The sequence below is a fragment of the Protopterus annectens genome, chromosome 2.part0 (genome assembly GCF_019279795.1).
Source record: "Protopterus annectens isolate FY-2018-M chromosome 2.part0, PAN1.0, whole genome shotgun sequence".
In the NCBI taxonomy this organism is placed as follows: domain Eukaryota; kingdom Metazoa; phylum Chordata; order Ceratodontiformes; family Protopteridae; genus Protopterus; species Protopterus annectens.
The window spans coordinates 762,203,302-762,224,453 of record NC_056728.1 but is presented as its reverse complement, the minus strand read 5'-3'; the positions used below and the strand labels follow the sequence as shown (position 1 = coordinate 762,224,453).

General features: G+C 43.1%; 1 protein-coding gene across 1 annotated transcript in view; it reads left to right on the top strand.

Moving 5' to 3' along the window:
* SMC2 (structural maintenance of chromosomes 2) overlaps nt 1-21,152 on the top strand; it is a 1,579,182-nt gene that overhangs the window by 1,420,797 nt on the left and 137,233 nt on the right. Inside the window, exon 21 of the mRNA XM_044060351.1 lies at nt 19,539-19,682. Within this exon, the coding sequence (XP_043916286.1) occupies nt 19,539-19,682 (144 nt within the window). The remainder of the gene's footprint in view (nt 1-19,538; nt 19,683-21,152) is intronic.

Sequence of the window (21,152 nt, the reverse complement as noted above, 5' to 3'; positions counted from 1 at the left end):
TAGAAGTAAAGGCTTCTTGGGTAAGATACTGCAGAGCAGAGGGAGATTTGGAAGAGTAAAGGATGGTCGAATCATCAGCATATTGGATGACAGTACTGTTTGGTAAGGAATTATGAAAGTCATTAATGAATATGCTAAACAACAGAGGACCAAGAATACAGCCTTGAGGGACACCTGTGTTAGTGCTCATGAAAGGAGAGAGGAGGAGTGCTGCCATATGGTAGCCTGGTGTCTATTGCTGAGATAGTTTGTAAACAATTGTAGGGTAGGGGAACCTAGGTTAAGGTTGGAGAGTTTAGTTAGTAGGAGTGAGTGGGGAGATAGTGTCAAATGCTTTAGACAAATTTAGAGAGACAGCAGAGACGAAGGAACCAGCATCACAAGCTCTATTTACTGTGCCTAAGAAGGAAATTAGGGCAGTGTTGGTGCTGTGGCCTGGTCTAAAGCCATGCTGTGTAGGAGAGAGCATTTGGTGGCTTAAGTGGCTTATGAGCTGAGTGTGTATGCATTTCTCCAGAATTTTGGAGATGGGTGAAGGTATGGCAATAGGATGGAAGTTTGAGATGTCAGAATTAGAGCCCCCTTTGTGGAGAGGAAGGACAAAAGCATTTTTCCAGATGTTTGGTACACATTCTTGAATAGATCTATTAAGGAGTATACTGACAGGATAAGCTATAGAAGGGGCAGCTAGTTGTAGGTATTCTGAAGGTAGGTTATCTGGGGCATTAGTACAGGGTTTTAGTTTATGGAGAAGTTTTTTAATGGTAGATGTTGGAATGGGTGATAATGAGAAGATAGGTAGAAGGGTGGTGATGCTGTTGGGTACAGAGGGTGTAGTGTGAAGAGTTGGTGTTGATAGGTGGAAAGGTTGTGGTTAGTTTTGCAATGGTATCAATAAAGTAATTGTTACAGTGAGGCTATATCAGTGGGAGTTTTTTCAGAGTCAGGGCAGGGGTTGTTTTTTGCCCCTGGGTGGAGTAAGGAGTTTATAGCATGCCAGAAGGTTTTAGGGTTTTGTCTGTGCTGATTTTGGATGTTTTGGAAGTAGCCTTTTTTATTTTTTTATAACTAAGCGTTTGGCTTGATTGCAAAGTTGCTTGTACTGTAAGATGCTGGGTAAAGTTTTATTTTTATTCCAGGTTTTCCAGACTTTATCCCTAATGGCCATAATTTGCTTTGCGGACTTTGTTAGCCAGGTAGCATGTTTTGATCTAATTCTCTTAAGCCTGAGTGGAGCTAAGCTATTTAGTATTTTGAGAAATGTATAGTTAAAGAATTCTACTGCATCACTGAGAGGGAGAGTTTTTATTGGACTCCAGTTTGTGCTCAGAAGGATATTGTTGAAGGTGTCAAGGGATAAGTGGGATAGGTCTCTGGTGTAACGATATTGGTGTATATGTGATGTAGAGGTGGGCTTGCGTATTATATATGCTGGTGAGTGGTCACTGATACAGTTTGGTAGAGTGCCAGAGGAGGAGATTTTGTCAGGGTCAGAAACTAAGATCCAGTCCAAGATGGATCCATTGTTTTTATTATTGTGTCTGGTTATATTTGAGATTAGCTGCGTATATTTGTGTAGGTTGACACCTGTAGAGGGGTTCTTAGTGATATCTAGCCAATTGATGTTTGTGTCACCTAGGATTACAGTTTCATTTTTTATGTTATTGGTTGTCCAGGCACGAATTTCCACTAAAATAGGAATGTTGTTGCCAGGGGGTATGTATAGGACTCTGATACATAGGAATTTGCAGATGTCCTTCAAGGATGCATCTGCAGTCATAACAAATGGGTTGTCCTGTCGTCAGGCAGCCCTTCGGTCGGCCGGATTCCAAAGTCTGGGTCCGGCTTCGGCTGATGTCGCACTTCACCCGACGTCATCTCTGCTGGTCTTCGGGTATAAAAGCATCAGCCGACGCCATTTTCCCCAGTCTTTCTTGCCGCGTGGCGCCCGAAGCAGAAGCTGTTCGCAAGTGCCAGTCGGTCAGATCCAGAGATTACTACTACCGAATACTACTTCGAAGACTTCTAAAAGCTAAGTACCCCGTTGGGGACTCTTTCTTGCCTCAGCCGATGTCAGAAAAAGTCAATAACTGTTTAACTTGTGGGAAACAAATACCTCATAAAGATTTCCACTCTTACTGCCTGCCTTGCTTAGGCCCAGACCACGACGTAGCAGCCTGTTCGGCCTGTGCTTCCTTCAACCGACGAACGCTTAGGCGTCGGTCGGAGTTTGCTGAACAGTTTTTCGGCTCAGATTTTGCGTACATTATGCCGTCGGATCCTCCGACTACCCAAATTGTTAAAAAACGCAAAGAAAAAGACCGACACTCGCGGTCCGCGGTTTCGGCCGAAACCACGGTTAAGCAAGCCGCGAGTGTCTCTGTTTCGGCTGAAACCGAGAAAACCGGTCAATCTTCAGCCGAATCCATGACTACTACTGAGGCTCCTGCTACCTTAGTTGAATCGGCCTCAGAAGTTTTGCCTACTACTGTGGTTCCTAGTGATTTATCAGACACCATCCCTTTGGATGTCTCTACCCCAGCATGTGGTGCTGGTAGGCCTCCTGCAGCCATGTCTATTAAGGCCTTTGCCAGGGCTAAAGCAGCCAAAACTGTTAAATCAGTGCCTGTTAAGCCCCCCTCACACAGGCCCACTTCTAGTTCACAAATGCTTACTCTGTCAGAGGATTTAATATCCTTAATTAGGGGATCACAATCTCACCCAGACAGGGCCTCTCAGCCCCCAGAAAAGAGATCTAGAGCAGAGCCCCCCGAGCCAGTGTCCTCTGATGATTCTGCGGATGACTCAGACATTACAGACCAGCCAGAGGCTCCTTTTTCTACTTATGAAGATTCAGATGCTGAAGAATCCATTCCATCTGCCTCTCCACCAGAGGAATTTTCCTTTGGGGAACCTTACATGCCATGAGAGAACAATTCCAATGGCAGGGACAAGATTTCTCAGATTCAAGAAAAAGGCTTAGGACATTTCTGCACTTACCACAACATAGGCCCTTAGCTATACCTCCAGTACTGCCTGTTGTGGATGATGCATTTAATGATGTTTGCACTGCTCCTGATACTTTACCTCCAGCCCCTGCCAAACCAGATAGATTTTACAGGGTGCCAGACACTCATCACCACCTATACAAGGCCCCACTTGCAGACCCTGAGACTATATCCCAGGGGCCTAAGGCAGTAGCCTCGACCTTAGCTAAAAACCCTATTCCTTCTGAAAGGGAATCCAGGTCCTTAGAGAGATGGGGGAAAAAAGTTTACACCTCTGCTACTCTCTCAGCTAGAGCTTTAAACTGTCAGTTTCATATGATCCAATACCAAGAGTTTATGCTTGATCAGTTAACTAAGAAGCTGTCCTCTGATGACTCCTTAGATAAGAAATATGTTTTAGAAATGGTGAATAACATCCAACAGGTTAGTAACCATTCTTTAAAATGTGGCTATGATGCACTGGAGGCTTCATTTAGATCAGCCATGACTGGCACAGTGATAAGAAGGCATGCATGGTTGAAAGAACAGGTCTTGCGGATCATGTTAAAGCAAAGCTGTTAGATGCTCCTATGGATAAGGCCAGTCTATTTGGTACCCTGCTCAGCAAGTAATGAAGAAAATGGAAGAGAAGGCAAAATCTGTACAAACAGTTAAGGATTTCTTACAGGTTCAGCCCCCAAGGTTTAGCAGGAACTGGCCTGCCAAAATTGGTCCTTTCCAGACTCCTCAAAATCTCAAAGAGGCAGGAATAGATGCTCTAGAGGCAGAAATCAATCCAGAGGAGGTGCCTACAGAGGACGACAGTGGCAAGGCAATAACCGAGGCACAGACACAACCACTGCCACTGCAACAGGACAATCACAGTGACTTGGCTCTGACACCGCCTACCAGGGAGCAAATAGCAGCACCTTTAGGCGGAAAGTTAGCCTTATTTTCGAAAAATTGGCACTAGATCACAAAAGACAAGTGGATTTTGCAAACCATAGACCAAGGCTACAGGCTCCACTTCCACACCTTACCAGTAATAAGAGGAATGCCAAACCTACCTCCAAATCAAAAAACAGAAGCTCTAAATCAGATAGCGGAATTAACAAAGATGAGAGCTGTGGAAAGAGTACCAATAACAGAACAGGGCAAAGGATTCTACTCCAGACTCTTCCTAGTACCAAGAAAAGAGAAAAGTTGGAGACCTATTCTCGACCTGTCCGTCTTAAACACATACATCATTGTCCCAAAATTCAAAATGCTGACCCTACAGCAACTTCTTCCCATGCTGGGCAAGGAGTGTTGGCTGGTAACTCTAGATCTCAAGGAGGCATACCTGCACGTCCCCATACGACCAAATTGCAGAAGATACCTCAGATTTCTTGCAGGATCAGAGCATTATCAATTCTCAGCATTGCCCTTTGGCTTATCTACTGCGCCCAGAGTATTCACAAAATGCCTGGCATCAGTAATTGCTCACTGCAGGCTACAGGGAATCCAAATTTATCCATACCTGGACGACTGCCTGTTACAAGCGGACAACAAAAGCAAGCTGACAACAGATTTACAAAGAGTCATTTGCTTACTACAAGCCCTGGGATACACAGTCAATTTACAAAAGTCAAGACTGATACCATCCCAAACAAGAACATTCTTGGGTGCAGAATTGGACACAGTAAAACAAATGGCATTCCTAACTGCAGAAAAACAAAAACAACTCCCTCTTTACTTCTTGGCATTAACAAAGCAGGACAAACTAACAGCAAGAAAAGTACTGCAGGCCTTGGGCTTCATGGCATCATGTATAATCTTGGTCCAACATGCCAGACTGCATATGAGAAAGCTACAGTGGTACCTAAAGAATTTATGGTCTCAACACAGGCACAGCTTAGAAACCGAAATCCCACTAATCCCATGCCTGAAACAGGAGTTCCTATGGTGGGCTCAAGCATGCCAGTCAAACCCAGGCTTACCCTTCCACAACTTTCAAGCAAGCCAAACCATCACAACGGACGCCTCAGACCTAGGCTGGGGGGCGCACATGTTGGACAAATGCATACAAGGAATGTGGACTCAAGACCAGCTGCACCTGCACATAAACCAAAAAGAAATGCTGGCAGTAAAACTAGCAATCCAGAAATTCAGACCATTCCTCAAAGAAGGCCATTTAATGATAAGGACAGACAACACCACAGTCATGTGGTACATCAACAAACAGGGAGGCACTCATTCATACCCCCTATGCAGAATGACTCTGGACCTTTGGAATATGGCTCTGAGCTACAACATCCAGTTACAGGCAATATTTGTGCCGGGAAAAGAAAACACCCTAGCAGACATGTTAAGCAGAACCACCTCGGATGCTCACGAATGGATGCTGCACCCGGACATCTTCAAGGCCATCACAAAGAAATGGGGAATGCCACAAATAGACCTATTCGCATCCCCACTCAATCACCAGCTCAAAAAATTCTGCACAAGGACATACCACCCACTTGCATGGAAGGTGGACTCTATCCTTCAGTTGGAAAGGCCTGACAGCATATGCATTTCCACCTCTTCCTTTGATGCACAAGGTACTACTGAAAATCAAAGAGGAACGTCCAAGGATAATCCTGATAGCTCCGAATTGGCCAAGACAACACTGGTATCCATTGCTGAGGAGCATGTCTAGGGGGAGAATGTGGTCAATACCCCTGATGCCTTTGATGTTAACTCAGAACAACTACAACATCATGCTCCCAAACCTAAAAACCTTGCAACTGACTGCCTGGAACATCACATAGCAGCAACTAACCCAGACCTATCCCAAAGGGTTAAAGACATTATCCTTGAAGCCCGCAGACCTTCAACAAGAAGGAACTATGCAGGAAAATGGAAAAGGTTTGTCATTTGGAGTACTGAAAGAGGAAAAGATGTGTCGAACATAGATATTGCTAACATCCTGGAGTACTTGGCAGAGCTTCTACATACAGGCCTGTCCTATTCCTCCATCAAGATACATGCATCAGCTATTTCAGCAGAATACAGCTTGATCCACCTGTCTTTTCGCATCCTCTACTCAGGCAGTTCCTCAGAGGGATCAAGAATGTAAAATCTCCTAGGAAACCACCATTACCAGCATGGGACTTGAACTTTGTGCTAGAAAAATTGACACTCCCTCCATTTGAACCAGCAGCAACAGCAGATCTTCAACACCTATCATGGAAAACTGCTTTCCTACTGGCAATTACTTCAGCAAGGAGGGTTTCGGAACTACAGGCCTTAATGGCAGTACAACCCTTCCTAATCTTCCATCAAGATAGGGTGTCCATGAGAACTAATCCTACATTTATGCCTAAGGTGGTATCCAGAGTGTCTTTAAACCAGGCAATCCACCTACCGACCTTCTTTCCCAATCCACAGAACAGGGGAAAGACTGCTGCATACCTTGGATGTACATAGACAGTTACGCTACTACCTGGACAGAACCAAAGGTTACAGAAAAACTGACCAGCTTTTAGTAGCCTATGCAACAGGAAGGAAGGAAAAGCAATTTCCAAACAGACAATCTCCAAATGGATAGGAAATTGCATAAGATTCTGTTACTCCTACCATGGAAAACCAATTCCACAGAACATAAGACCTCATTCTACAAGGGCTACAGCCACTACCACAGCTTTCTTACGAGGAGTGGCAACCAAGGACATTATTGAGGCGGCTACTTGGACCTCCGTGCATACATTTGCCAAGCATTATAATTTACCTCTATACTCTAGATCCCGAGCAGGGTTTGCCACTGCTGTACTGCAAGGGATCCTAACTACACCATAATTTTTCTTCCTCCACCCCTAGTTTGGCTATGGTATTCTACCCATTTGTTATGACTGCAGATGCATCCTTGAAGGACATAGTACAGTTTTGTACCTACCATAAATGTAGATGTCCGAACAGGATAGCATCTGCAGTCAGGATTACCCACCCTCCTTCCCCTCTGTGGTACTCCTAGGGTATTTACCCTCCTAATAGCTAGCTGGGGGGGAGTCTCTTATGGTGTATTTGTTTGTATATATGTACATACATGCTTATTTTTTGTGTTTGCCTTCTTATTTTTTTGGAAACATTGGCATTTATCCAAAATTTAGCCTTCCAAGAGGGCAACTGGCATCTGGGGCAAGAAACACTGAGGAAAATGGCATCGGCTGATGCTTTTATACCCGAAGACCGGCAGAGATGACGTCGGGTGAAGTGCGACATCAGCCGAAGCCGGACCCAGACTTTGGAATCCGGCTGACCGAAGGGCTGCCTGACGACAGGACAACCCATTTGTTATGACTGCAGATGCTATCCTGTTCGGACATCTACATTTATGGTAGGTACAAAACTGTACTTTATTAAGTTTTAGTAATGCGATTAAGAGTTCTGCATTGGAAAAAGTGAGTATTGGTTTTGATTAAGGAATGACTGTGTAGGTGTTCGGAAAAAGTAGTGCAGTACCTCCACCTTTTTTGTGAAGCCTGTCACTTCTGAGGCAGGAGTGGTTGGGGATAGGAATTCAGAGTCCAGTCAGGCTTGTACTGACTGACCCATGCATGCAGTTGTGGAATTTTATTTCTGATGCTTTGGGTGTTGATTGTGGTGAATTGAATAGCTTTTGTGGGGTTGGGGGAGTTGTTTGTGTGGGAAGAAGGGCCAGGGTTGGGATGTACATCGCCAGATAGGGTCAGGTTCCAGAAGGTAGGGGGAGTGCTTGTCGGAGATTTTTTGTTTGGCCTGTAAAATGTTCTTGATAGACTCTTGTTAGTTTGGTTAAGGTTGTGTTTATAGACTTGGTTGTAGGAGGGGTGATTTAGGGGGTAGAGGAGTATTAGTTTATTTTAGTAAGATTGAGTCTGTGCTGTAAAGAGATGATGAGCTGATTACTGAGTAGCTGGGGAGGGTGTGAGTATGACTATTGTAGGGGATCTTAGGGGAGGTGGGATAGTCATGTGAAGAGCATATAGTTTTAGAAGTAAGGAGAAGTATAGAGAGAGTGTGATAATGATGGTTAGGAGAGGCATTGTAAAGTTTTGTGGCAAGGGATGCAGTTTGAGAGTTTTGCAGGGTATATGGATGGTTTTAAGACAAATAGGTTGGTATGGGATAAGATGACAGTACAGGGGGTGTGTTGTAAGTTAAGGTAGAGAGGAAGATAGTGTAGGTTGTTTAGTTTTTTTTTTTTTTTTTTTTTTTTTTACAGGTGGAGTAGAAGGTGATAAGTAGAGACTTTAGTAAGATATATAATAGTGGTTGTGAGTGGTAGTAGAAGTTGTGGTTGGCTAGGTGAGTTGGTGTGGTTAGAGGGAGGGATTTGCTGGGGGTAAGGAGAGGGGAAGGGGTGGAGTATATTTTAGATTTGTGGAGTTGTGGTAGAGGATGGTTGGTCATGTGAGTTTGAGGTGGTGATGTGTGGTTGGATATAGAAGAGGTAGGAGGGGTAAGGCTAGATATAAATGTGATTTATAATGGGGTGATTGAGAATAGGGGTAGGGTAGAGGAGTGGATAGAGCCCCGAGCGTAGTGAGGGCGAACTGAGCCGGACTGGCCCAGCTGCGAAAGTGGAGCAAAATATGAAAAAAAAAACCAATCGGGTAAAATAGAATGCTCGAATGCAGGTAAGTAGCCAGGTTTTCAAACACTTTTTTTAAACAATAGCTTTGATTTACTTTTTTTAGGTTTTGTTTTTTTAAACATGACAGGCTGCAGGTAAGGAGCAGAAATGCAGGAGGTAGTGTGTGTCTTTTCTAGTTGGGGAATTGTGCGAGAGATGAGAGGGGTTACAAAGTAATTGTTTGTTTTTTCAGGTAAATGTGTTTTGAAATCGTGCGCTTCAAGCACGCTTGTTCTATGCTGCCATCTAGTGGCCTCACAAAGTAAACTAAAGCTTGGAAAGGCTAGGTGCGGGGCAGATGGTAAGGGAAATGAATAAAAAGAAACGCTACGGGGCTAGAAGCAAGCTGGGGTACGAGGTCGCAAGTGTGCAAGCCGCTAACAATGAGAAACTAACTTTAACATTGTATCAAAATACAGATTCAAGTCTTTTTAAGAAGACACCTACACTGTTTAATGGATCTGTCTCCGCTTGGAGTCCTGATATAGGGAGGTCAGGTGGAGCAATAGGAGTTGGCGTCCACACAGTTCGATGATAAAACAGATGGAAGGCCAGCTGCAAGTGTTATACACACTGTGGTAATGCTGTAAAAGAAAAACGAAGAAAATAAGCACTTGGCGGGTGAGAGAGATTACCAGCAGGATAGAGAGTGAGAGAGGGCTAGTATCAAGATATAGAGGGGTAACAGGCAGAATGTTAAGGGGGTAGAAGCAGAGAAGAGAGAGTTGAAAAGACTAAGCACACAGTTAAATTCAATCATTAAATGCAATTTGTTAGTGATAGCTATACCATCAAATGTACCACACAGCCACAGGTATATAATTCCGTGTACCAACCATAAAAAGTCATACAGTGCCCTGAAATTAACGATGCGTAACAGCTGAGGTAATTACTTAATTCTGAGTAAAATATTCATTATAACAGCCATGAAAAGCTATATAATGCCCTGAATGTAATAACAAGTAAAAAGATAACTGAGCTGATTACTTAGTTTAACTGGTAGCATTTTAAGAAAAAACTGAGCTAACTACTTAACTTAGCTGGTAGCGTTTTAAGAGAGCCAAATAAGAAATGAAATTGTGCAGCTTCCTTTGCTTTACTGAAATCAAATAAGAAATTAAATTGCGCAGCCTTCTTTACTTTACTGGGTGTCGTCTAAAGATTAATCATATATAGCGATATTAAATACTTTATTTTCAATAGCAGTATCAACCTTTTGAGCGGAAACCACAGTGCTCATTTGCTGTTTAGTAGTATCATAATGCAGTGAAGATCCTGTTACATGCTGCTGCTATAACTCTATTGTAACTGGTGCAAATTGCAATATTATTAACGTAGTTAAAGATATTAACGTAGTTAAAGAGTTACAAACAAAACAAAATGCACTCACTGGCTGACGCACTCTGCCGAGTCTGTACCAGAAGATTGGGCTGGAGAGGGTATCAATCTAAGGGATGTCGCCACGGATGCGGGCTTTTACTTAATAGTGTTAGGTTGGGTGAGCGAGGGGAGGGCTCAGCAGTCGGGAAGGGTGAGGATCAAGAGAAGTCCTATTTGGGTAGTCACTGGCCCAGCTGAGAAAGTGGCGCGAAATATGAAAAAAAAACAACCCGGCAAAAATAGTATGCTAGAATGCAGGTAAGTAGCCAGGTTTTCAGACACTTTTTTAAACAATAGCTTTGATTTACTTTTTTAGGCTTTGTTTTTTAAACACGGCAGGCTGCAGGTAAGGAACAGAAATGCAGGTGGTAGCGTGCATCTTTTCTAGTTGGGGAATTGTGCGAGAGATCAGAGAGAAGTTACAAAGTAATTGTTTCTTTTTCCAGGTAAATGTGTTTTGAAATCGTGCACTTGAAGCGGTCTTGTTCTATGCTGCCATCTAGTGGCCTCAAATTAAACTAAAGCTTGGAAAGACTAGATGCGGGGCAGATGGTAGGGGAAAGGAATAAGAAGAAACACTACAGGGCTTGAAGCAAGCTGGGGGACAAGGTCGCAAGTGTGCAAGCCACTACCAATGAGAAACTAACTTTAACATTGTATCAAGATACAGATTCAAGTCTTTTTAAAAAGACACCTACACTGTGTTTAATGGACTGTTTCCACTTGGAGTCCTGATATAGGGAGGTCAGGCGGAGCAACAGGAGTTGGCATCCACACAGTTCATGGATAAAACAGATGGAGGGCCAGCTGCAAGTGTTAGACACACTGTGGTAATGACTGTGTTTGTTTAATGGACCTGTCTCCGCTTGGAGTCCTGATATAGGGAGGTCAGGCGGAGCAACAGGAGTTGGCGTCCACACAGTTCATGGATAAAACGGATAGAGGGCCAGCTGCAAGTGTTAGACACACTGTGGTAATGTGGCTCACACACACTGCCGGGTCTGTGCCAGGTGATTGGGCTGGAGAGAGGATTGTAGGTAAAACTATCAATCTAAGGGTATCTATGGTTATGATAAGATTTTACACAACTATTCTTTCTCCACGGTTTTCATGTGGCCTGGGTAATTGTCACAGGCTTTCACACATACTGAATATACTCACAAATAGCAAGGGTGTTTGATAACACCTCGACACCAATCAACTTAATTTGCCTGAATGATAGGATCTTAATTGCTTTTAGGCACCTCTTTACTGAGGATGTCCAATAGGTACTGATGGAGGCAAGAAAAAACTGCTATTAGAAAATCATATTAGCAAATGGAAAGCGTTTTCTCGCTGGTCCCAATAGTATAACAAGCACCCATTCAGAGATAGCTGTTCTCTGGTTTCCCAATATTTGTCTGAGTTACTATCCTGTGGTCTTTCTTACTCCTCTATCAAAGTTCATTTTTCTGCCTTTTCAGAATGTCTGCCAATGGATCTTGCTCTCAATGCAGTCTCATGTCAAAATGTTTTTGAAAGGGGTTTTGCATAAGAGACCACAAAGAAAAGTCATGGCCCCTACTTGGGATCTTAATTTTGTTTTAGAAAAGCTAACACTTGCTCCATTTGGACCAGCTAAACTGGATGACGTGAGGATCTTAACACTGAAAACAGTTTTACTGATTGCTCTGACTTCTGCAAAAGAGTATCTGCATTGCAAGCTCTTATGTTGAGTCAACCATACCTCGTTTTCCACAGGGACAGCGTTTGTTTTTTGTTTTTTTGAGAGCTAATCCTTCTCTTATTCCTGAAGGTGGTATCAGTTTATTTTAAGACAAACTATCCATCTCCCTGTGTTCTTTCCTGAACCCAAAAATGAGGGAGAAAGGATACTCCATATCTTGAATGTCCACAGGCAACTTTGTTACTATCTTGACGGAACTAAATCTTTCAGATCTTCAGATTAATAGGTGCAACCTATGTCAATGCAAACTATTTCCAAATGTTTTTTTAAGGCTGTTACCTTTTAATCCGATGTCTTTTCCATCTGGATTCAACCTGTGAGTTATTGGATCAGACACTGATCTGAGACCGGACATATTCCAAAGATTTCAGCCCGCCGAATTACATGTTCTCTACCCATAATCCGCCAAGATTTCCTCAGATCTCTTTTGATACCTTTCCTAGACAGTACCTTGATCATTAGCTCCATGGGGTGTATTCTTTGTTGTGAGGTTTCACGTGTAGTTTGGTCTCATCTTTTCCTCTACCCTAGTTTTTGTATTTAGTTTGTTGATGTAGTTTTTTTTCTGATAGGTAGCAAAGGTAGTTCAGTTTAAGTAGTGTTCTTGTTAGTGGGCTTTTCCCACCCAGTGTGGTTGAGTGTTTGTCCTTGTTTGGCGTGTCTTGGGTGGTTTCTTTTTGTTTACAATATGGGGAAGGGATTTAAGAAGCGTGTAGTGTGGTCACAAGCTCCATTCTCAAGATGCTCATGACAGGTGTGTGTACTGTCGTGTGTCCCAAATGTTCTGTGGCCCGCTGGTGACTACTCATCTTTCAACAAGGGTCTCCAGGGTCACACGTAGGTCTTTAAGGACCCCAGACCTTAGAAGGGAAGACTGAAAATAATAGGCTTCCTCTTCTGGTCCTCCAGATGCAAACGTCCCAAGACTCTCTGTAACAGCTCCATCATCGGCTGTGACATTTTCTACCCAATTGTCTTCACTGACTGCTGGAAAGGCTCAGTCTCCCATTCTGAGTGTCCCGAGACCTTTCTTGTCGAAAGGAGTTCCCTGTGGCAGGACTTTTTCTCACTTCTTCCTTTCTACTCCGAGTCCTCCCCGGACTAATTCCCATCTTTGCCCTGGATCCGATCTTCTCTGTTCAGATCTGGTCTTTGGAGCACTCATTCAGCAAGCAAGCCTCTATTGGTGGCGTCTTCAGCTTGGTTGTCCCATTCAGTTGGAATTTTATGACCCACTGACTTGGAGCAGCTGATGTGGTCTTTTTTACTATCCCAGATTTGGTTAGGACTGATCCCTTTGGCTTTGGGTCCTGTACTCAAGGCTCCAGCTCCATTTAGCTTGCTTCCTCCCTTGGGCCTTATGCTTCCAAGGTCATCTGAGCTAGTTGCCTTTCCTTCCCTAGGATCAGATCTGATGGCTTGGGTGATTCCAGCTCCTACCCCTCTGCCTTGGTTTCCTTGACTCTGGCAGCTTCGAAGCCGAGTGGACCTCAGAGCGCATGGAGGCTGCAGTTTATGGATCAAGTTTGATTACAGTTTCAGGGTCACCCTTCCCACTCAGTGCCTCTGCTGTTGGCAGTTCTTAGCAGTTCAACTCAGGTCTTTGCATCAGGGCAAGTTGGAGCAACTCAAGTCCTGTGTCTTCTGGCTCTTCAGATCCTAAGTCTGCAGGTGGCCAACGTTAGTTCTTGCATTTGATGATGTAGAGGGGATGCTCTGTCAGGAAACCGTTGCCAGCTGCAACCAGTATCCCTTCGACATCTGCACTTGTGAGCACATCTGTCTACTCCAGGACTGTCCACCCCGGATGGTCTCCAGTCTGCCCTACCTCCAGAGTCCCCTTGCTTTTTCCATTCAATGTCCTGGGTTGTACCCTGTCTGGATGTGCTTATGAACCTAGTGTTCTGGAGGGTGTGGAAGCCGCCTGATATGGTCAGACTGATTCCAAAGAAATTGGGTAAGATTCTTAACTTCTCCCTAGGACCAGCAACACTGGAGTAAGGTTCCTGCAGTTAATGCAGTTGTGGTGGTGGCTGCCACTAAGGAGGACATCTCTGAAAATAGTTTCTCTGTTCATCTTCCTGAATAGGAAGTCTCCAGTGTTGGACTGTTTAGGGAAACACTCCTACTCCACAGCCACTTTTGCACTGAAGGCATTAAACTTGACTACATCAGCATGACAGTGAGTTGGAAGTGTCAAGGTTGATTAAGATACAGCAGACTACAGAGTCTCAGAAGACTCTGGAGATCCACATTAGTCTGTTGCATTGTGTCCATGCATCTGCTATCTAATGCAGTTGATGGCGCGTTCTGAACTGCTGACGCTGGCATTGCCATGCTTGGTTGAGGTTGTGTAATTTTGCAGGCTGCGTCAAGACATCCATTATTTCCCTCTTTGACGGCTCTTTTGGGTCTAAGGTTAAGGAGACTTTGATCAGGAGCAAACAGGATGGAAAGATAGTGTGTGCCTTTGGAGTACATTTTGATACCTTGGATTTCTTGGTGCTGGGGCACTCGTGATAATTTGTTCACATCCCCATCCAACACCAAATGCAGCAGCTAGTGTGCCTTAATTCATCCTCAGGAACAGTCACCAAGGGATGCTTTTCTGTATGATTGGCCCCCAGGTCTCCTGTATGTATATCCTTTGACCCTGCTGATGATGAAACTTCTTCAGCAGGCAGCCCATTGCAGAGTGACTGTAATCCTCATTGCCCCCTTTTGGCCCAGTCAGGTGTAGTTCTCAGTTTTCTGGCCTTTTCTGAGGTACCCTTCTTAGGTCCTGGATCCCATACTGGATCTGATTTCTCAGCCAACTGGTCAAGGTCCACCCAACCTTCAGACACTCAAGTTAACTGCATATTTTCTCCATTTCCCAGGATGGGCAGAAATCCCAAGCTTTCTGACAGAGTGGTGCATATTTTGTTTTAAAGGTTTATACACAGTGTGTGTGGTAGTAAGTGGAAACATTTCACTTGTTGGGCTGTCAAGGTCTGGATCCCTTTTCAGCCCTTTTGGAGGAGGTTCTGGACTTCCTCCTGGACTTGTTTAACTCAGGAGCCTATTCTACTGTTTAGGTACATTTGGCAGCTATTTCCAGTTTTCACATTGGTAAGATAATGTGCCTTGGCTACTCTGAGGTTTGAAGGCCTTTCTCAAGGGTACCTTTATGTTATGTCCTCTGTTCTGGGATCCTGTCCCACCATGGGACTTGTCTTTCATGCTTTAGGTGCTGGCTGTACCTCCATTTGAGCCTTCTGCTAGGTCGGACTTGAAATTGTTGTCCTGGAAAACATTATTCTGGGTGGCTGTTACTTCTGCCAAGCATGTGTCATAACTGGAAGCCCTCTCTTTGGTATCTCTGTATTTGTTGTTTCATAAAGGCAGGGTGTCCCTCTGCAGGAATCCTGCCTTCCTCCCAAAGGTGGCTATGGTAAGTAATTGCCAGTGTTCTTTCCTGAAATTTTCAACAAAGGAGGGATGTTTACCGCATTGTCTTGATGCCCATTGACAATTGAGGTTTTATTTGTATAGAACCAAATAAGTCTTGAGTTACTTGTCTATTTTTCAAAGGCCCATTTGAGTAAGCCAGTTTCTACTGTTACTCTGTGCTAGTGGCTGTCTGGTTGTAATTCCTTTGGATATAGTTTGAAAAAGAAACCCCGTTCATCATAAACCAAAGTGTCACTCAACTAAAGCTGTGGCCACTTCTACAGCTTTTTTCTTCAGAACTGCTTTGGGTGATTGTGCAGCTGCTGTTTGAGTAGGTCCTCACAAATGGGACATTTCATTTGAGGTCTATAACCTCTTTTGGTTCCATGGTATTGCTCAGTTTCCCTTCGTAAGACACCCCCAACTTTCCCCCTGCCACCGTTTGGTAAGATTACTTGCACAACTGCACTTTCCACCTTTATCAAAGGAAATTTTAGTATGGACACCCCCAACTTTCCAACCGCTACTGTATGGTAAAGTTATTAACACAACTGTACTTTCCACCTTTATCAAAGGAAATTTTAGTATGGACACCCCCAAACCCCCCCCCCCCCCCTACTGTATGGTAGGATTACTTGCGCAACTGTACTTTCCACTTTTATCAAAGGAAATTTTAGTATTGATTTGGTTTATTGTTTTGGTTTATAACTCACATCTTCCAATTTGTTATACTAATCGCCTAACAGGTGGAATGACCTTAACACACTTTAGGTAGAAAAATTTTATCAACATTTTCTCAAAATTTTTATTAGTTCTACTACAGGTCTTCATGATTCTTTAGAATAACCATCACTGTGATGCTCGAACAATGATTTAATTCATATTTTATTTATTTATTTTTTTCCTCTGTTCTTTTGATCCTATTCTTGTAAACTAAGTAGGCGCAATGTTTTATGCAAATATTTGACCACAGTGACACTTTAACAATGAACTTGTGTATTTTTATTGTTTCTTCTGTTACCTTTTTCCTTTTTTCTGTTCTCCAAGTCCTATTCTTAGAAACAAATTAGAATATATTTTTTAGAATTGGTATTTCTGCTGAAGTAGGGGGAATTCAGTTGCAGGTTAACAAAGTAGCACAGCTGTCAAGACCGTTCAAAGGATGCCTATCCTAAGCCTTTTCTCTTCACAAACCCAGCTAACCAATCTCCGGTATTTAGACTAATTAGGATGAGCCCAACACCCTTATGACATTGCTGTCCCATTAACCCATCTGATTGACCACATGCTCTCTCTCTGTCATTCTAAACAGGACATTTGCATACTAAAGACTACACTTCCTTACCCTGGCCAATATTCCAAACTGTGTAAAAATGAGCAAATTGCAATTAGTTAAATTTAGAAAAAGATCTGAAGACATCATTTGACTAAAGTGATCACTGGAAAGAACAGCAAATGTTTAGAAAATAATATGGCACTTCTGGCTTCTGTTTTTTTTTTATATTAAGGATACCAGAAAACACAACATAGATCACAGTTTGAGTAATTACACTGTGATAATTTATCTCTGGAATTTAATATTTTAAGTGTGGAGTAGGGCAGTTAATAGAAGGTGCTAGTAGGCTAAGCTCGGAAAGGGAGTGCAATACTGTAATCCAAATTTTTGGAAAGAGTTGAATTTTGATGGGGAGCAAGAGTTGAAAAGTTGTGGTTTGGGCAATGATGTTTGGTTCTTGGAGTTTGTAGAGAAGGAAGTGAGCAGACAAATACAGCAGGTTCTCTTTAAGCATCCACCAGTTGTGGATGCTGGATAAGCTTTTCAGACCCTGAGGCAAGAGTGGGAAGCTTGAAATGTTTCCTCCAAATCCCCCCACCCGTAAGATTATTACCAGCTGAACGAAATACTATGTTTAATGTTTATCTGGGTAAGTGGACTGGTCCAAGCAACCTCTTCAGCCATGACTTAAGTCAAATGGGCAAGTACAATATACAGGCAAATGGAATACTTGTATAGTTTTCAATGAACATGTACAACACACAGAAAAGTTAAGTACTGAGCAGTTCAATGTGCAGACTTCTATGCAGAAATAAAATAATCCTATCTATCCTATCTACACATCGCTGTGCTTTCCCTGCTCGTGTGGGATTCTCTGTCAATCTCAAAAAAATACTGTTGACTCCCTGTCAGGACCAAATGTTTTTGGGTTGCAGGATTCAGAGCATTCCAGTGCTGGCTTCTCTTCTGCCTCCCATGGTCTTCACCTTGACTATTTATTTCCATTCTCTTCTTTTTCCACTTCTTCCTGCAAGGTAGTTTCGCTGAGCCCTGGTTTTCATGGCATCCATCATACCCATGGTTGCTTTTGCCAAACTCCACATGATAAAATCCAATAGTATCTCAAGACTGACTTCAACACTGCCACCCTTGAGTTTCCAGTCCCACTATTGCCCAGTCTCAAATTCAAAATCCAGTGGTGGCATCAGCAGCTCTCACCAAGTCCAGGTCGACCTTTTCAGATCCGTCTTCCTAGTCCAGCTATACACAGATGCTTCTGATCAAGTCTGGGGAGCTTCCTCCAGCAATCTGAAAGTCCAAGGTCTTTGGTTTACTCAACAGATGTCCGACCACATTAATATCAAAGTGATGAGGGCGCTCATCCTAGGCCTTTCATTCCCTCTGGTTTCCAGGTCCTCTAAAGTTTTTACAGACAATACCAGAGTCATGTGGTACATCATCAAGCAGGGGGAAATCATTGTACTTTCTTTGCAGGCTGGCTCTTCAGGATTGGGATTTTGCAATCTTACATCACTTGGTTCTTCAGGAGGTTTACATCCCTTCAGAGCACAGTCTAGTGGCAGATGCTTTGAACAGGTCCAAGACACATCCTCACAAATGGATGCTTCACAGAAAGGTGATTCTGGACAGTTTACATCCTTAGAGTTTCAAGTCCACTAGCTTGGAAATTGGAAACCATATCTTTTACTTGGAAGAGGATGATCCTGTATGCCTATCCTCCTGTTCTTTCCCAGGTTTTGCCCAAGATCATGTGGGACACATCTAAACTCTTGCTGGTGACTCCCTTTTGGCCCAGACAGCATTGGTTCCGCTGTCACACGTTACCACATAGGAAGTATCTTAATCACAAAAGACGAGTGGTCACTCATTCACTCTCACTTGTTCATACTTCAGCTGATACTTTGGGTGATAGGGTTTTGATTCCTTTTAGGTGCCAATTTTCTGAAGATGTCCATCAGGTTTGAAAGAGGCCAGAAAACCCACAACTAGAAAATCCCAAGTGGCTAAATGGAAGAGATTTTCTGTCTGGTGTCTCCTGCATTACCAGGACCCTTTTGCTGTGTGTGTGTGTGTGTACCTACGGTCCTTTCTTTGTGTGAATTGCTCAGTACTGGTTTGGCATATTCTTCTGTTAAAGCTTGTTTGTCTGCCGTTTCTGCCTGTCTGCCTTTGAGTGTCATGAAATTGGATTTGGCAGTGTCTAAGCAAACCATCTCCTCATAGATCTCTAATTCAATTTCATTTTGTTATTTTAATGGCAAACAGCTTTCCTCTGTTTGTGCTTATTCTACCAGGGCAGTGGCCTCTTCTTATGCTTTTTTCAGGGGTATGGATACTAGAGCCATCATGGAAGCTACTTGGTCCTCTGTCCACACTTTCACCAAGCATTATAAGTTGGGGTGTCATTTCCAGGGACAGGGCAGGTTTTGCCAGGGCTATCCTTCATGGCTTCGTGGAAGGCTGTTCTCTGCCTTCCTCCTCCTATATGTTTCAGTAGCTTTTGTACTCTTCCCAAGAGTAAAGAATACTGCAACAGTGATAAAGGACATAATACAGTTGTGTACGATCTTATCATAACAGTAGATGTCCTACTACTCACTGTTGCAGTATTTGGTCCCTCCCTCTTGCCCCTTTTATTTTTTGTTGTCCTTCTGCTGGTAGAGGAGTTTCCTCTTCCATGCTTATCTGCTCCTGTTTCCTTTCCTGGGTGGGCATGCTGTTGTTTCTCTGGGGTTGTTCTGGTACTTCTGGGACACTTCGGTTTTGAGGATTAGGCGCCTGTAGGTCACATATGTACCTTACACCTTGTGCCTAGGAAATGTCTGATGTACGACTCTGGGAAAGTTTAAAGGTTTGGTAGGCTGGCCAGATGTTTGGCTGTCCCTTGTAAGTTATCCCCAGAGTAAAGAACACTGCAACAATGGGAAGTAAGACATCTGCTGTTACGGTAAGGTCTTGCACAACTGTAATTTTTGGTCTGATCAATAACTTGTCTTCTTAATCCACATATATTTTAATGAGTAGGAAATATTTTCTTCTTTAAAGCAACATTTCTTAAGGTAATTTATGCTGCTTTTGTAGGAAGTCGATGCCTTGATGATGGAACTGGAAGAGCTTAAGAGGGAGCAGACTTCCTACAAGCAACAGTTAGAGGCTGTTGATGAAGCTCTGAAGTCCTTTCAGGAACAGATTGATAGCATGGTTGCTGAAGTGACAAAGACTAAGGTAGGAGTTTGTTTCCTATTTCAGAACTGGAGTGATCCAAGCATTAGTGTATTTAAGTAAAGACGTATCTTTGGGGATGACAGCTTTCCCCAAGAAAGCTTAGGAATATTCTTTGTGGGGAGCAAGTTCGACTAAATGTTTTTCTTATTTTAGAGCACCCAAAGTGGACAGCTATGACTCCGTAGAAGTTTCCCCCCTTCCTCACTTAGAAAATCCTACCACACCTGCCGTAGTCGCACAAGACTGTGAAGAAGGAACTGTAATAATAATATGAATAGTTACTGACCTTCAGTGATAGTCTCATTAAGCAGGTCAGACTGCGTCACATTCTTCAGCCGCTAAACATTTCCCTAGTAGCATTTGGCAAAAGGATGCTGCATTTTTCACGCAGACCCACTCAGAAGGGTGCCCCACCTGCGTTCTTCCACTCTTGCCATTCTTGTGGTATCAGTGCTTACCAGGGAGCAGAGCTCAGTTATTGGCCATCTTCCTTGGTCTTTATCTAGAGTGTTGTTATATCGGACTTTGTTGGGGAAGGCAGGTTGGTGTTTACTAAGGTTGTCTGTAAAGATGTACATGAACTAGTCATAAATGTGACCTAGCTTCAAGGTCTTCCTTTGAGTTCATATATCTGATATTGCTTTGCCATTCAGAATTTGATAGTTTCTTCCTAGAAAATCTTGTGCTTGTGAATGTCTGCTTTGCTTGGCTTGGCTAACTAGTACAATGATGTAATGCACTGGAAACTTAAATGTGATCCTCCCTGAGGTTTACCATTCCATTTTTGCTGCTTGCAGATTTGTGATTTTGAGCCTAACTGTTGTTGGTAAAGATCTGTCTTCATTTGCTATTGCATCATAATCAACAACCATTTAGCCATCAATTCCCTAACCAATATTTGCACCAGCGTTGCCTGTACTGTTAAAATAATTGTCTATGGAGCCCAATGACAGCATTGCCTCCAAATTTTTCCTTCCTTGTTCCTAGCTTCTGCTGACTCTGTCCCACTCAGATGTCAAAACTTGAGTGTCATAAAGGAGAATGTGTTAGCTAATGCTATTGTCAGCTTTTTTTTGTCGCAGTATGTGTTTTTTCATATGCTGTACCGAGTAACATCTCTCCAGCTTGTCAGCCTGCTTTCAGAGATTTTGGTTCTGTATACCATAGCAGAAGCTACTTTTTCCATATTTTATTCTGCACTATGTAAATACCTGATATGATAGTGATTGAGATGCTTTAGAAAAAGAATAATTGCACTTAAGGTGGCAAACGAGTCCTGCACAAAAATTTTCACTACTGGTGCCTTTTTTATTTAGGACCACAATGTAAGTGGGTAGCTGTCTGCACTTGTTAAAATTTGCTAGGAGGGGACAGTCTACTGAAGGGCTAAATCTCTCCAGGATTATATCACGGAAAAAGGTGTGTGCCTGGTCTCTTTCTGTCACAGTGCCAACCAAGGCCTCTAAAAAC